This window comes from Cajanus cajan, chromosome 6 (assembly GCF_000230855.2).
Source record: "Cajanus cajan strain Asha chromosome 6, NIPB_CcT2T_4, whole genome shotgun sequence".
NCBI classification, from domain to species: Eukaryota; Viridiplantae; Streptophyta; class Magnoliopsida; order Fabales; family Fabaceae; genus Cajanus; species Cajanus cajan.
The window spans coordinates 35798889-35814026 of NC_138522.1; the positions used below are offsets into that span (position 1 = coordinate 35798889).

The 15138-nt window shown below is 41.1% G+C and overlaps 1 protein-coding gene and 1 long non-coding RNA gene across 2 annotated transcripts; both read left to right on the forward strand.

The window, feature by feature from the left end:
* The first annotated feature begins 2151 nt into the window (after positions 1–2151).
* LOC145958670 (uncharacterized) lies at positions 2152–6873 on the forward strand. Its single transcript, XM_083076179.1, has 6 exons — positions 2152–2346; positions 2438–2610; positions 2897–3059; positions 3174–3380; positions 4233–4364; positions 6730–6873. Exons 1-6 carry the CDS (start codon positions 2152–2154, stop codon positions 6871–6873), a joined length of 1014 nt encoding a protein of 337 aa, XP_082932305.1.
* A 4782-nt stretch (positions 6874–11655) lies between these two features.
* On the forward strand, positions 11656–13068 carry LOC109814429 (uncharacterized). Its single transcript, XR_002241073.3, has 2 exons — positions 11656–12368; positions 12732–13068. It is a non-coding gene; the product is annotated as an uncharacterized LOC109814429 (long non-coding RNA).
* Positions 13069–15138: the final 2070 nt, after the last annotated feature.

A 15138-nucleotide genomic window follows, 5' to 3' on the forward strand; every position in this document is an offset into this window, starting at 1 on the left:
TATTGCAGATTGATGGTTGTGCTTGATGAAATTCCATTTTCGGGGTTTCGGGGAAAAAGGGTGAAAATTTGGGGTTTTTCTTGATTTAATGGTTGCATGTTGAAAATGAGGGGTTTTTCGTGATGTTGGATGAAAATGTGGTACTTTGAACCGTTTGCATGTGGGTTTTCTGTTGATTTTTGCAGGTTTTGGGCAAATTTTTGAACTTGGGGGAGTTGTTGCTGAGCTTCGCGTTGGGCGCTGTTCTTCGCGCCGGGCGCGTGACCACCAGGGGACTCCATCTAGGCAAGCCCGCCGGGCGCAAAGGTGTGTGCGCCGGGTGAGCTTGAGAATGGGAGACTCTGGATGGCCCACGCCGAGCGTGACCTGGACCGCGCCGGGCACGATATCAGTTGTTCCATGTTTTGGGTTTTCTGGTGCTGCGCTGGGCGCCACCATTGTCGCGCTGGGCGCGGAGGCTCCTTGGGAGTCTCTTCCAAGAGGGCACTGGGCGCAATACGAATTGCGCCGAGCGCGAGACCTTGGTAGGTCTCTGCCTTCCCCACGCTGGGCGCGGGTTAGGCCACGCCGGGCGCGTGAGACTCCTTGGAGTCTCTGCCTGGGCATGCACTAGGTGCAAAGTTGAATTGCGCCAAGCGCGTGAGAGCCTTGGGCTCTTTGGTTGGGTCACGCCGGGCGCGCTGGCCCCTGGTGCTCTCTGGTTAAGTCGCACTGGGCGCGACCATGAGTTCGCCAGGCGCGTATGATGATGTTGTCTTGATATGCTGATAGCTGTTAAACTGAGCTGAAATTGATGAATATGCCGTGATGTTAGATGTTATTACTGATTAAGGATGTTTAGGCTATGATGTGAGCTGTGTTTAGATGTTAAGCTGTGCTGTGCTGGATGCTGATATTACTGTGTTGTGCTGAGATGTATGCTGTTATAGCCGCTATGTCGGTGCTGTTATTAGCCACTATTGTGGTGCTGTTATAGCCGCTATGTCGGTACTATTATTAGCCACTATTGTGGTGCTATTATAGTCGCTATGTCGGTGCTGTTATTAGCCACTATTGTGGTGCTGTTATAGCCGCTATGTCGGTGCTGTTATTAGTCACTATTGTGGTGCTGTTATTAGTCGCTATGTCGGTGATGTTATTAGCCACTATTGTAGTACTGTTATAGTCACTATGTCGGTGCTGTTGTTGCTGAGTGTTGTGATGTGTTGAGATGGTTGATGTGCTGATAGCTGTGGTTGTTTATCACTCATATTTTATATATGTATGTTGAATTCTTTTCACTAGCTTACCCTTTGTTGTTTCCATGTGTTTGGGCTGCGATGATCATACTGTTGTGTGGGAGCAGGGCAGGGTTAGGTTGGTGTTTGCTGAGAAGAGTCTGTAGCTAGCAGAAGGAGTTTAGTCTTTTGATGTATTTAGCTACTTTGTTAGCACTATGCTGGATGTATTTCATTTTTGTACACTCTAACTCTAGTCGGATTGGGACCATGTATATACATATATTCTAGATCCTATATTTATATACTTGTTCTTTTCTACTTGGTGTTTCCGGTGTGCTGTGTTGTGTGTAGTGACTAGCCGGGTCGTTACACTTTAGTGGTATCAGAGCAGTTCGAGTCTAGTGGACACTCTGTGGGGGTGGTTCCTTTAGGCTTTTGTTGTGCTGAGCTCTGTGTTGTGTTGTCTTGCTGTGTTGTTTGCTGTGCTGATTTCTGTGATGTCTTGCTTTGATGATTGCTGAGTTATTTTGCTGTGATGTTGATTGCTGTTTGGTTTAGTAATTGTGTACTAAAGATGCTGTTACTTTTGTAGACAATGACTAGAACAAACGAGCAGATAGCCCGTGCCATGGAGATGATGACTATGGCTATGCAACAACAAAATGCTTATTTTGTTAGGGCGGAGGCTGATAGAGCTGCAGCTGGTGCAGCAAGTCCCACGGGGTCACAGGAGAGCCGGGATCTAGCTGAGTTCCAGAAATTCCACCCTCCACAGTTTAAGGGAGATGCAGATCTGGAGGTAGCTGACCACTGGATCTGTGAACTCGAGAAGATCTTCACTGTGCTGGGATGTTCTCAAGAGAGGAGGCTGGCATATGCTGTTTATATGCTTGTTTGAGAGGCCAAGCATTGGTGGAGAGGTACTCACCACATGCTTACTGCTAGAGGTATTGCTATAGATTGGGAGTGCTTCAGGAGGGTGTTCCTAGAGAAGTACAACCCGGAGAGCGTGAGCCATGCCAAGGAGGCCGAGTTCATGCAGTTGCACCAGGGAGGGATGACAGTTTCTGAGTATGCGATGAGATTGGAGCACCTGGCTCGTTTCTATTCAAAAGCTATATTTGAGGCCTGGAAATGCAGGAAGTTTGCTGAGGGACTAAAACATGAGCTAAAGAGGGTGGTGGTTCCTATGGCCATCACCGAGTTTCTGGCCTTAGTGTAACCGCGTGACTAGAGCTGCTGAGGGACCAGCTGGGTCCAAGAAGGGAGAAAATCAGAGGAAGCCATATGATAGGCCCCAACAACAGCAAGGGGATCCTGTCATTAGGCAACCTGCTGATGCTGCTAGAGGAGGGAGACAGGGTGGAGGTGCTGCCCTTAGATGTTACAGGTGTGTTGGGCCCCATCTTGTTAGGTATTGCCCGCACACGGAGAGCCAATGTTTCAAGTTCCAACAGATGGGCCATGAGTTGTTCAACTGTCCCACCAGAAACAGACCAGAGAGGGGTGCTCAGAGGAGTGATGTGCTGAGGGGTGATGCTTAGAGGGGTGATAGACCCACTACAGCTGGTAGGGTATTCGCCTTGAGAGGTGCTGAGGCTTCGACTTCTTCTGATCTTCGTAAAGGGGAAGGGCAAAGCTACTGGTAAGGATGTGATGTTTTTGTTTGACTCTAGGGCTTCCCATTCGTTTATTTCCTATGCTTGTGCTGCTGTGTTGGGTGTGCCTGTGTGTGAATTGGGGTCGAGGCTACTAGTGTCGACGCCCGCTTCTGCTTCAGTAGTTGCTTCTGAGATGTGTGTTGGTTGTCCTATTATTGTGAATGGGAAAAGGTATAAGGTGAACTTGATCTGTTTACCTTTGGTGGATATTGACATAATCTTAGGGATAGATTGGTTGTCTGTCAATCGCATCCTTATAGATTGTGCAAATAAACGGTTGATTTTTCCTCAGGTGGAAGAGAAGTTGTTGATTTCAGCTGGTCAAGCTGAATCATTGCTGAGAGATGGAGCAGATTGCTATCTTTTGCTTGCTGCTTTGAGTGTGGAGACCGAGAGGGTCATTGCTGAAATAGATGTGGTAAGAGACTTTGCTGAGGTATTCCCTGATGAGGTGCCTAGGTTGCCTCCTATTAGTGAGATGGAGTTTAGCATTGACTTGGTTCCAGGTGCGGGGCCAGTGTCGGTGGCTCCCTATAGGATGGCTCCTGCTGAGCTGGTTGAGCTGAAAGGTCAGTTGGAGGACCTGTTGGAGAAACAGTTGGTGCGGCCGAGTGTATCGCCGTGGGGTGTTCCTGTGTTGTTAGTGAAGAAGAAGGATGGAGGTAGTCGACTATGTGTTGATTATCGGCAGTTGAACAAGTTGACCATTAAGAACAAATATCCACTCCCTCGTATAGATGACTTAATGGATCAATTGAGGGGAGCATCCATTTTCTCGAAGATTGACTTGAGGTCAGGCTATCACCAGATAAGGGTGAAGGAGGGTGACATACCGAAGACTGCTTTCAGGACTAGGTATGGTCACTATGAGTATGTTGTGATGCCGTTTGGTGTGACCAACGCCCCTGCAGTGTTTATGGATTACATGAACAGGATCTTCCGGCCCTTCTAGGATAAATTTGTGGTGGTGTTTATTGACGACATCCTTATTTATTCAAGGACCCCGGGGGAGCATGGTGAACACTTGAGGTTAGTACTGGAGATTTTGAAGGCGAAGCAGCTGTACGCTAAGCTTTCAAAATGTGAGTTCTGGTTGGATGAAGTGAAGTTCTTGGGCCATGTGATCTCAGCTGAGGGGATTGCTATTGATCTGGCTAAGGTGGAGTCGGTGTTGCAGTGGGAGCGTCCAAGAACTGTCATTGATATTTAGAGTTTTGTGGGTTTGGCGGGTTACTATAAGAGGTTCATTGAGGGATTCTCCAAGATAGTAGCGCCTCTAACCCAGCTAACGAGGAAGGAGCAGCCGTTCATTTGGACAAATGCTTATGAGCGGAGCTTTGATGAGCTGAAGAGAAGGTTGACTACTTCTCCTGTGTTGGTGTTGCCGGATACTGGTGAGCCCTTTGATGTGTACTGTGATGCTTCTCACCAAGGTTTGGGGTGTGTTGATGCTGAACAGGAAAGTGGTGGCATATGCTTCAAGGCAATTGAAGAATCATGAGAGGAATTATCCCACTCATGATTTGGAGTTAGCAGCTATGGTGTTTGCCTTGAAGATATGGAGGCATTACTTGTATGGTGCTCGGTTCAGCGTCTTTCGTGATCACAAGAGTCTAAAGTACTTGTTTGATCAGAAGGAGCTAAACATGAGGCAGAGGCGGTGGATGGAGTTTCTGAAGGATTATGATTTCCAGTTGATGTATCATCCTGGTAAGGCCAATGTTGTGGCGGATGCGCTGAGTAGGAAATCCATCCACATGTCGAGTTTGATGGTGAAGGAGCTGGAGCTGGTGGAGAAGTTCAGGGATTTGAATCTCTGTGTGGAGTTAGCTCAGGATCACATTAGTTGTGGGGCAATTACCATAACCAGTGAGTTCTTGAGGCAGGTTGGACTCAAGTAGTTGCAAGACGTCGAGTTGGTGAAGTTTCTTGGTTTGCTGGGTACCGAGAAGGCTGTTGGTTTTGAGTTGGGTGAAGATGGAATTTTGATATTCAAGGGCAGGATTTGCCTACCTCAGGATGTTGAGCTGAGGAGAGTTGTGTTGGAGGAAGGCCACAAGAGCAGACTTAGTATACATCCGGGTATGACTAAGATGTACCAAGACCTCAAGAAGACTTTCTGGTGGTCTGGTATGAAGAGGGAGATAGCTGAATACGTGGCGGCCTGTCTGACCTGTTAGAAGGCAAAGGTGGAGCATCAGAAGCTGAGTGGATTGATGCAACAGATGGAGATTCTAGAGTGGAAGTGGGATAGCATTACTATGGATTTCATTGTGGGGTTGCCTAGGTCGGCTAGGAATAGTGATGCTATCTGGGTGATTGTTGATCGGTTGACTAAGTGTGCGCATTTCTTGCTTGTCAATATCAAGTGGTCCTTGGAGAAGCTGACGCAGTTGTATGTGAGGGAAATAGTACGGTTGCACGGGGTGCCTGCTAGTATTATTTCAGACAGAGATCCGAGGTTCACTTCCAGATTTTGGCAGAGTCTACACCAAGCTTTAGGCACGAAGCTGAAGCTGAGTTCTGCTTATCATCCGCAGACGGATGGTCAGTCGGAGACGACAATCCAGTTCTTGGAGGATTTGCTGAGAGCTTGTGTGTTAGACCACTTGGGAAGCTGGGAGGAGGTCCTACCGCTGGTTGAATTCACTTACAATAATAGCTTTCATGCTAGTATTGGTATGGTGCCGTTTGAAGCCTTGTATGGCAGGAGGTGCATGACTCCTCTGTGTTGGTATCAAGATGGTGAGTCAGTAGTTGTGGGACCGGAGTTGATCCTACAGACTACTGAGAAGGTGAAGATGATTCAGGAGAGGATGAAGACTGCTCAGAGTAGGCAGAAGTCGTATGCTGACAAGAGGTGAAAGCCTTTGGATTTTTCTGATGGGGAGCATGTGTTTCTGAAGGTGACTCTGACTTCTGGTGTGGGTAGAGCGCTGAGGGCAAGGAAGTTGACACCGAGGTTTGTGGGTCCCTATCAGATAATACAGCGTGTGGGTCCGGTTGCTTATCGGTTGGCTTTGCCACTGTCTCTTTCAAACCTACACGATGTATTTCATGTGTCCTAGTTGAGGAAGTATGTCCATGACCCTGGTCATGTGGTGGAGCTAGATGATGTGCAAGTGAAGGAGAATCTGACTTTTGAGAAGTTGCCAGTAGCTGTGGTTGATCATAAGCTGAAAGAGTTGAGGGGAAAGTCCATTGCTCTGGTAAAGGTGTTGTGGGATGCAGATACTGGTGAGGCTACTTGGGAGGTGGAGCAGCAGTGCAGGGAGCGGTATCCGTTTCTTTTCCCAAGTAAGTCTGTTTTCGGGGACGAAAATTCCTGTTGTTGGGGAGGTTGTGAGACCCGTAGCTTATTGCTTTTCCCTCACTTCTCTCACTTTCATTATTCACTCATATTCTCTTCTCCCTAATTTCCCTACTCATTGTTGCCTGATTCTTCCTTCTTTGGTGAACTAGGTGTTGAGTAGCTGGTGATCTTACTGACATTTCTCCTCCTCCGTTCTTCATTTTCCTCAAGCTTGTTCTTCTTCTCTGTTCAAGCTTCTCTTTTTCTTCCCGTTGTCCCGGAGCTCGGTTTTTCTTCACACCGAGGTAAGGGAAGTTAGTTGTTTGTGCTGGCTGTTTGGAAGTGAGCTAGAAACTCACTTGATGGCTGATTATTGCGGATTGATGGTTGTGCTTGATGAAATTCCATTTTCGGGGTTTCGGGGAAAAAGGGTGAAAATTTGGGGTTTTTCTTGATTTAATGGTTGCATGTTGAAAATGAGAGGTTTTTCGTGATGTTGGATGAAAATGTGGTACTTTGAATCGTTTGCATGTGGGTTTTCTATTGATTTTTGCAGGTTTTGGGCAAATTTTCGAATTTGGGGGAGTTGCTGCTGAGCTTCGCGCTGGGCGCTGTTCTTCGTGCCGAGCGCGTGACCACCAGGGGGCTCCATTTAGGCAAGCCCGCCGGGCGCAAAGGTGTGTGCGCCGGGAGAGCTTGAGAATGGGAGCCTCTGGATGGCCCACGCCGGACGTGACCTGGACCGTGCCGGGCGCAATATCAGTTGTTCTATGTTTTGGGTTTTCTGGTGTTGCGCTGGGCGCCACCATTGTCGCGCTGGGCGCGGAGGCTCCTTGGGAGTCTCTGCCAAGAGGGCGCTGGGCGCAATACGAATTGCGCCGAGCGCGAGACCTTGGTAGGTCTCTGCCTTCCCCACGCTGGGCGCGGGTTAGGCCACGCCGGGCGCGTGAGACTCCTTGAAGTCTCTGCCTGGGCATGCACTAGGCGCAAAGCTGAATTGCGCCAGGCGCGTGAGAGCCTTGGGCTCTCTAGTTGGGTCACGCCGGGGGCGAGCACTCTTGCGCCGGGCGCGCTGGCCCCTGGTGCTCTCTGGTTGAGCCGCGCTGGGCGCGACCATGAGTGCGCCGGGCACGTATGATGATGTTGTCTTGATATGCTGATAGCTGTTAAACTGAGCTGAAATTGATGAATATGTCGTGCTGTTAGATGTTATTGCTGATTAAGGATGTTTAGGCTGTGCTGTGAGCTGTGTTTAGATGTTAAGTTGTGCTGTGCTGGAAGCTGATATTACTATGCTATGCTGAGATGTATGCTGTTATAGCCGCTATGTCAGTGCTGTTATTAGCCACTATTGTGGTGCTGTTATAGCCGCTATGTCGGTGATGTTATTAGCCACTATTGTGGTGCTGTTATAGTCGCTATGTCGGTGCTGTTATTAGCCACTATTGTGGTGCTGTTATTAGCCACTATTGTGGTGCTGTTATTAGCCGCTATGTCGGTGCTGTTATTAGCCACTATTGTGGTGCTGTTATAGCCGCTATGTCGGTGCTGTTGTTGCTGAGTGTTGTGATGTGCTGAGCTGGTTGATGTGCTGATAGTTGTGGTTGTTTATCACTCATATTTTATATATGTATGTTGAATTCTTTTCACTAGCTTACCCTTTGTTGTTTCCATGTGTTTGGGCTGCGATGATCATACTGTTGTGTGGGAGCAGGGCAGGGTTAGGTTGGTGTTTGCTGAGAAGAGTCTGCAGCTAGCAGAAGGAGTTTAGTCTTTTGATGTATTTAGCTACTTTGTTAGCACTGTGCTGGATGTATTTCGTTTTTGTACACTCTAACTCTAGTCGGATTGGGACCATGTATATACATATATTCTAGATCCTATATTTATATACTTGTTCTTTTCTACCTGGTGTTTCCGATGTGTTGTGTTGTATGTAGTGACTTGCCGGGTCGTTACACATAGGGTATGCCAAAACGAGAAATAATATTCTTCCAAATGAAATTTTGTACCTTTGAGATCAAGATCTTAGCCAAGGGCTCTACTTTTATCCATTTTGTGAAAATTTCCACGGGTACCAAAATTTTACTTGTCCCTTGGTCATTGGAAATAGACCATGGATGTTCATTCCCCATATTACAAATGGCCAAGGGGAAGAGATACCATGTAATTTCTCTGCTGGTTTTCTTATCATATTACTATGTTGGCATGACTCACATTTCTTCACAAATTTTTCACAGATGGTTCTGAGGGTTGACCAATAATTAGACCTCAAAATTTTGGTTGTTGTTGTTCTTGCTCCTAAGTGTAATTCATAGATTCTTTCATGCACTTCTTTTAATATGTAATCAGTTGTTAAACATTTCAGTAAAGGTGTCAAAAATCCCTTTTGATATAGTTCTCCAACTATCAACATATATTGAGCCGACTTTATTTTCAATTTTTTTCTTCTAAGTAGTCTTCAGGCAATATTCCTTGTCGCAACCAAGAGATCGCAACAGGATGATGAAAATAAAATAAAAATATGAAGTTGCCACCAATGTTTATTTTTACGGAAAAAAAATATTAGAAAAACCAAAAAATAGAAAATGGTATACAAAAATAAGATTTTTGAGTTCGGAAATCGATTACGTATAAGGAAGATATTAACATCTTACAACATTCGTCCTAAGAATATTACCTTTAATTAATTAAACAAATTATTTATAACTTATAAATATTTATCTCACCCTAAATTAATCAAAATTAACTATAATGATCAAATGTATTTCATTTAACTAATGCGTTTATTTAAAAAAAAATTAAAATTATCATTATTGTTTATAAAAAGGAAGATAATATTATTTTTTTTTATTTTTTTGACTCGACAAGATTTATTTCCTACTCCTACGTATCTCCATGTGCAATGGAAAATCAGAGTCACATAGTTCTTTATAAAAAATATTTGTGTGTTGATATATTTTTTAATTAAATTTTAATTTTATTAAATTTATGATTCTTGAACTATCTCAGCCCATTCACCCTAAAATATAAAATTGGCTGAGATGTACACCAAAGCCAATCCAATAAAATATTTAATTTTGATTATAATTATTATTATTGATATTATTATTACTATGGTATATACTTATAAGATTTTTCGGTTGGATATTTTTATTTTAGAGAAAAAAATTAAAGATATCAAGTTGTCACAACTTGTATCTTAAATTCAAAGGTTAAAAAGATGTCACATCTAATTAACCATTCCTCCAATAAAATCTTCGATATAATGACTATTTATATTGAAATATTGTGATAATATTTTTTTGATATATAATAATATTTTGAATTTAAATAAGAAGGACTTTAAAAAAATAAATTGTCACAACTTGCATCTTTAAGCTCTAGAATCAAGAGAATGTCACATTCAAATAATTTTTTTTAAATGATAGATATTATTAATATTAATAAAATAAAAAATATCATAGTTATTATTATTGTTATCATCACCATTAGGGATGGCAAAAAGACCCGCACCCGCGGGTATCTGTGGGTAAAATTCGCTATGAATAATAAATGGATAGCCTAATTGGGTACCCGTGGATAATGGAAACGGATAATTTTTTACCTGTTTATAAATGGGGCGGGGGCGGGTACAATGATATTCATACCTGCGGGTACCCGTTTAATAATATTTCTTAATTATCCTTGTACCACATAACCCTAAAACTACACTTTCTCATCAATGATATTAAATATAAACTTAAAATTATTTATAATATGATTTTTTTAATTTCTTAAAAAATTATAAATATCCATGGATATCCGTGGGTATTTAAGAAATTCATGGATACCCGCGCGGATATGGGGTGGATATGGTGCCAATTTTCATCCAGGGGGCGGGGGCAGGTTTACTACTACTCGCCCCCATGGGGCCCAATTGCCATCCCTAATCACACACACACACACACAGACACAGAGACACAGAGATACAGAGACACAAAGACACAGACACAGAGACACAACGACACAGAGACATAGAGACACAGAGACACAAAGGCACAAAGACATAGAGACACAGAGACACAAAGTCAGAGACATAAACACACAGACACACACACACAATACACACACAGACACACACACACACACACAAACACACACACACACAAACACACACACACACAAACACACACACACACAATACACACACACACAGATACACATAGACACACAAACACACACACACACATAGACACACAAACACACACAGACACACATACACACACACACAGATACAGACACACACACAGACACAGACACACACAGACACACACACAAACACAGACACACACACACACACAAACACAGACATAGACACAGACACACATAGACACAGACACACACACACAAACACACAGACACAGACACACACACACAAACACACAGACACACACAGACACACAGACACACAGACACATTCACAGACACACAAACACACAGATACAAACACACAGACACACAAACACACACACACAAACACAGACAGACACACACACACACAGACACAGACACACATACACACAAACACAGACACAGACACATAGACACACAGACACACAGACACAGACACACACACACACACGCACACACACGCACACACACAGACACACACACACACAGACACACACGCACAGACACACACACACACACACATAAACACAGACACACAGACACACAAAAAAGACACACAGACACACACACACACACACAGACACACAAACACACACATAGACACACACACACACAAACACACACAGACACACACACACACAAAGACACAGACACACAAAGACACAAACACACACACACACACACACAGACACACACACACACACAGACACACAAAAACACAGAGACACACAGACACACAGACATACAAACATAGACACACAGACACAGACACACACACACAGACACACAAACATAGACACACAGACACAGACACACAGACACAGACACACAGACATACACACACACACGCACACACACACACATAGACAAACAGACACACAGACACACACACACGCACAGACAAATAGACACACACAGACACACACACAGACACACATAGAGACACACACAAACACACACAGACACACAGACAGACAGACACACACACACACATAGAGACACACACACATACACACACAGACACACACAAACACACAGACACACACACAGACAGACACACACACACAGAGAGACACACACACATACACACACACAGAGACACATAGAGAGAGAGACACACACACACACACTATATATATATATATATATATATATATATATATATATATGGAGAAATAATTTATATATATATATATATATGGAGAAATAATTTAATAAAAAAGCAATCATATTATGTTTTGTTAGAAAAGGAAAAGAAAATAAATAAATGTGATCATCATAGGATAATTTATATATATATATATAATAGATATTATTAATACTAATATTAATAATAAGCATCATAATTGTTATTATTATTATTATTATTTAAACAAATTAAAATTACAAGAGAATTTAACACATATATTTAGAGAAACAACTTAATCAAATAATTATACTATTCTTTCAAAAATGTAAATTAATGCTAGAAATAATCAAAATCACTAAACATGCTAATTTAACCATAATTTATAAATTTTAGCCAAAAAATGGAAAAAAGGAACAAAATCTGATTGTTATATATGTATATAAAAATGTTAGTTTGCTAAATGGGCTTAGCCCACGTATTCAACAAAACAGGAACAGAAAAGAGAAAAAAAAATAAGAAAAAGGGGCGTTAGGGTTGTTGTTGCTGTAACTTATCCCTTATAACCTAATAGGAATAAAATGGGAAAATGAGCGGTGACAATGAGAGAAAAAGAGAGAGAAAGGGGAGAAGGAGGTTGCCACACACGGCTTCACTCCATGAACGATGACAATTGCCATAATGCGAGGAAGAAGATTAAAGTGGGCTTCACCGTTGCTGGAAATCGCCTCCGACAATGGTGCGTGACGGTGTTTACCGTGATTTGGTCAACGTAGTGGCTCATCAATGCAATAAGAAAGCGAGGGAGAAGATGAAAGCGAGCATCATCACCATCGAAAATAGTTTCCAGCAGCGACGCACAACAGCGTTCATTAGAACCACTTTTTTGTTGCATTGTTACGAATTACTCATTTTATTCTTTATTACTATCTTCTTCCTATTAGAATTGAATTTTTATTTGCTAAATTCTTTGCTGGGGTTTGGGAATAAGGGTTTCAATTCCATGGTAAAAAGATTCACTAAAAAAAATTGTTTCAGTGATTAGAAATTGATTTGCATACCAAATAAAATTAGAGAGCGTAATTAATACGCAGAGTCAATCGTGCACTACTTTAGCCTTTTCTTCTGCCTTTTGCTTGAGTTCTACTCCCTCTTGATCATTGGTTATCCTTCTTTCTCCTTGTTTGAATTTTTTTTTTCTGTTCATGTTATGTTACAATATTTATAGACTCACTATTGTTTTAATCCTTCTTTGGCAGTTGGTGCCAAGTTCATGCTTTTGGAAGCATATATTGTAGAAGTGCGATCTTAGGGACATGTTGGTGGTTATGCCAGAGAAGCTCAACAAAGCTTGTTGGGGGAGATTCAAGAGCAACAGTAAAATGTAGAATGACAGAGATTTTGGGTACAAAGGAACATATTGTTTCCTTCTTTCCTTGTCTTTTTCTAATTCTTTTTTATTTATTTATGATTATTGTATATATTTTTATTTGAGTTTAAATCTGGGTTGTAAATTATTTTTATTCTTGAATCATTGATTTAGAAATTTTGAGAAAGAAATTAGTAGAAAAATTAATGGATAAAAATTGATGTTTATATTCCTTTGTTCATATATTCTAATATATCATCCATCCATTCCTTTCCTGAGAACTCCACCTAACAACATTCTTCATTTGCTATACTAGGAACTTCTAATTTTCGTTGATGAAATATATGCTATTGTCTTGGCTTTCGACTACTAATCAATCTTGCTAGTTGATATGCTTTTTCATTATTACTCCAAGGAGTGTGTTTTACTTGTATTTCTTCAAAATTTTCTTTTATCCTTTGGAACATATGAAAAAAAACTCAATAAATGAGGTTATTTTATTTGAAATGTCCTATTAATTTGTTCAACTACAACCTTCGAATCAGTGTAACATATCACTCTTTGAGCATTCATCTCATCAGCTAACCGAAGACTTTCCAAGTGGGCTTCATATTTTGCTTGATTGTTTGATGTTTTGAAATTAAACCAAAGAGATTGTTTAATTGACTTTCTGTTTGGTCCCTCTAATATAATATCAACACCACTTCCTTGCTTATTTGAATTCCTATTAGTAAGTAGTGTCCACCATGTTGACTCAGCTATCCCTTCTGGGGGTAATTCATTGATGAAATCAACTAAGTGTTGAGCTTTGATGGGCCATCTTAGTTCAAATTGAATAGAAAATTATGATAACTCTATTGTCCACGTCATCATTCTTCCTAGCAATTCAGGTTTTCTTAAAATCTTGGATATAGGACAATTTATTCTTACAACCACGGAGTGACTTTGAAAGTATTGTCAAAGTCTTCTTTCAGTGATACTAAACTTAAATCCATTTTCTCTATCAATTTGTATATGATCTTGACATCATGTAGTACTCAACTAAAAAAATAGATAGGTTGTTGTTTTCCATCTTTTTCTTGTCTAGTACAACACTAACTACTTTGTTCGAGACCGATAAGTAAACAATAAGATATTTCCCTGCATTTGGCTTATTAAGATTGGAGAAGAAACTATCATTTGCTTTAGACCCGAAAGGCCTCTTCACACTCTTCGACCTATTGGAATTCCTTTATTTTTCTCAACAATTTGATTATTGGTTTTGTTCTTTCGACTAATCCAGGTATGAAACATGATAATTACATTAATCTTCCTATTAACTATTGCACCTCCTTCAAGTTTTTCAAATTTATCAAGTTGATCACTATTTGACACTTATTAGGATTTGCTTGTATTCCTCTATTCGAAAGCATAAATCCTAAGAATTTTCCTCCTTGCACCCTAGACACACATTTTTCTAGATTAAGTCTCATTTTATGTTTTTATTTATCAAGTTGATCACTATTTGACACTTATTAGGATTTGCTTGTATTCCTCTATTCGAAAGCATAAATCCTAAGAATTTTCCTCCTTGCACCCTAGACACACATTTTTCTAGATTAAGTCTCATTTTATGTTTTTGGATTTCCCCGAATACTTCTTTCAAATCTTTTATGTGCTCTTCTATGTTGTTTGATTTTACCACCATATTATCGACATATACCTTTAGATCCTTTCCAATTTATTTATTAAAGATTTTATCCATCAACCTTTAATATGTAGCTTTTGCATTTTTCAACCTAAAGGGCGTCACCTTATAATAGTAATTAGTTGACTTAGTTATAAATGCAATTTTTGTTTCATCTCTCATGTACATCCTTATTTGATTATATTCCAAATATGCATTCAAAAAATTGAAAGTATGATGTTCAACTGCATTGTCTACAAGTTGGTCTATGTTTGGAAGAGGATATGCATCTTTAGGATATGATTTGTTCAAATCGGAATAATATGTGCACATTCTCCATTTTCCATTTGTCTTTTTAACCATAACTACATTGATTAACCAAGTAGTATATTAAACTTCTCTTATAAATCAAACACTTATCAATTTTTGTACTTCTATCTCCACTACCTTCCTTCTATCTTCCCCCATTTTTCTTTTACATTGTGCTACCAATTTTACTTCCCTACATAATGCTAATCAATGACAGTGAAAGTCAGGATCAATTCCTGACATGTTAACAATTGTCCACGCAAATAACTCATCGTTCATTTTCAAAGTTCTTTGAATTAGTTCTCATTAACACAAGTTAAGT

Coding starts and splice junctions, on each gene's coding strand:
- LOC145958670 (XM_083076179.1), top strand. CDS start 2,152: ATGCTTACTGCTAGAGGTATTGCTATAGATTGGGAGTGCTTCAGGAGG. Junction 2,347..2,437: donor ATTCAAAAGCTATATTTGAG/GCCTGGAAATGC, acceptor TTCTGGCCTTAG/TGTAACCGCGTGACTAGAGC. Junction 2,611..2,896: donor GCTGCCCTTAGATGTTACAG/GTGTGTTGGGCC, acceptor GTTTGACTCTAG/GGCTTCCCATTCGTTTATTT.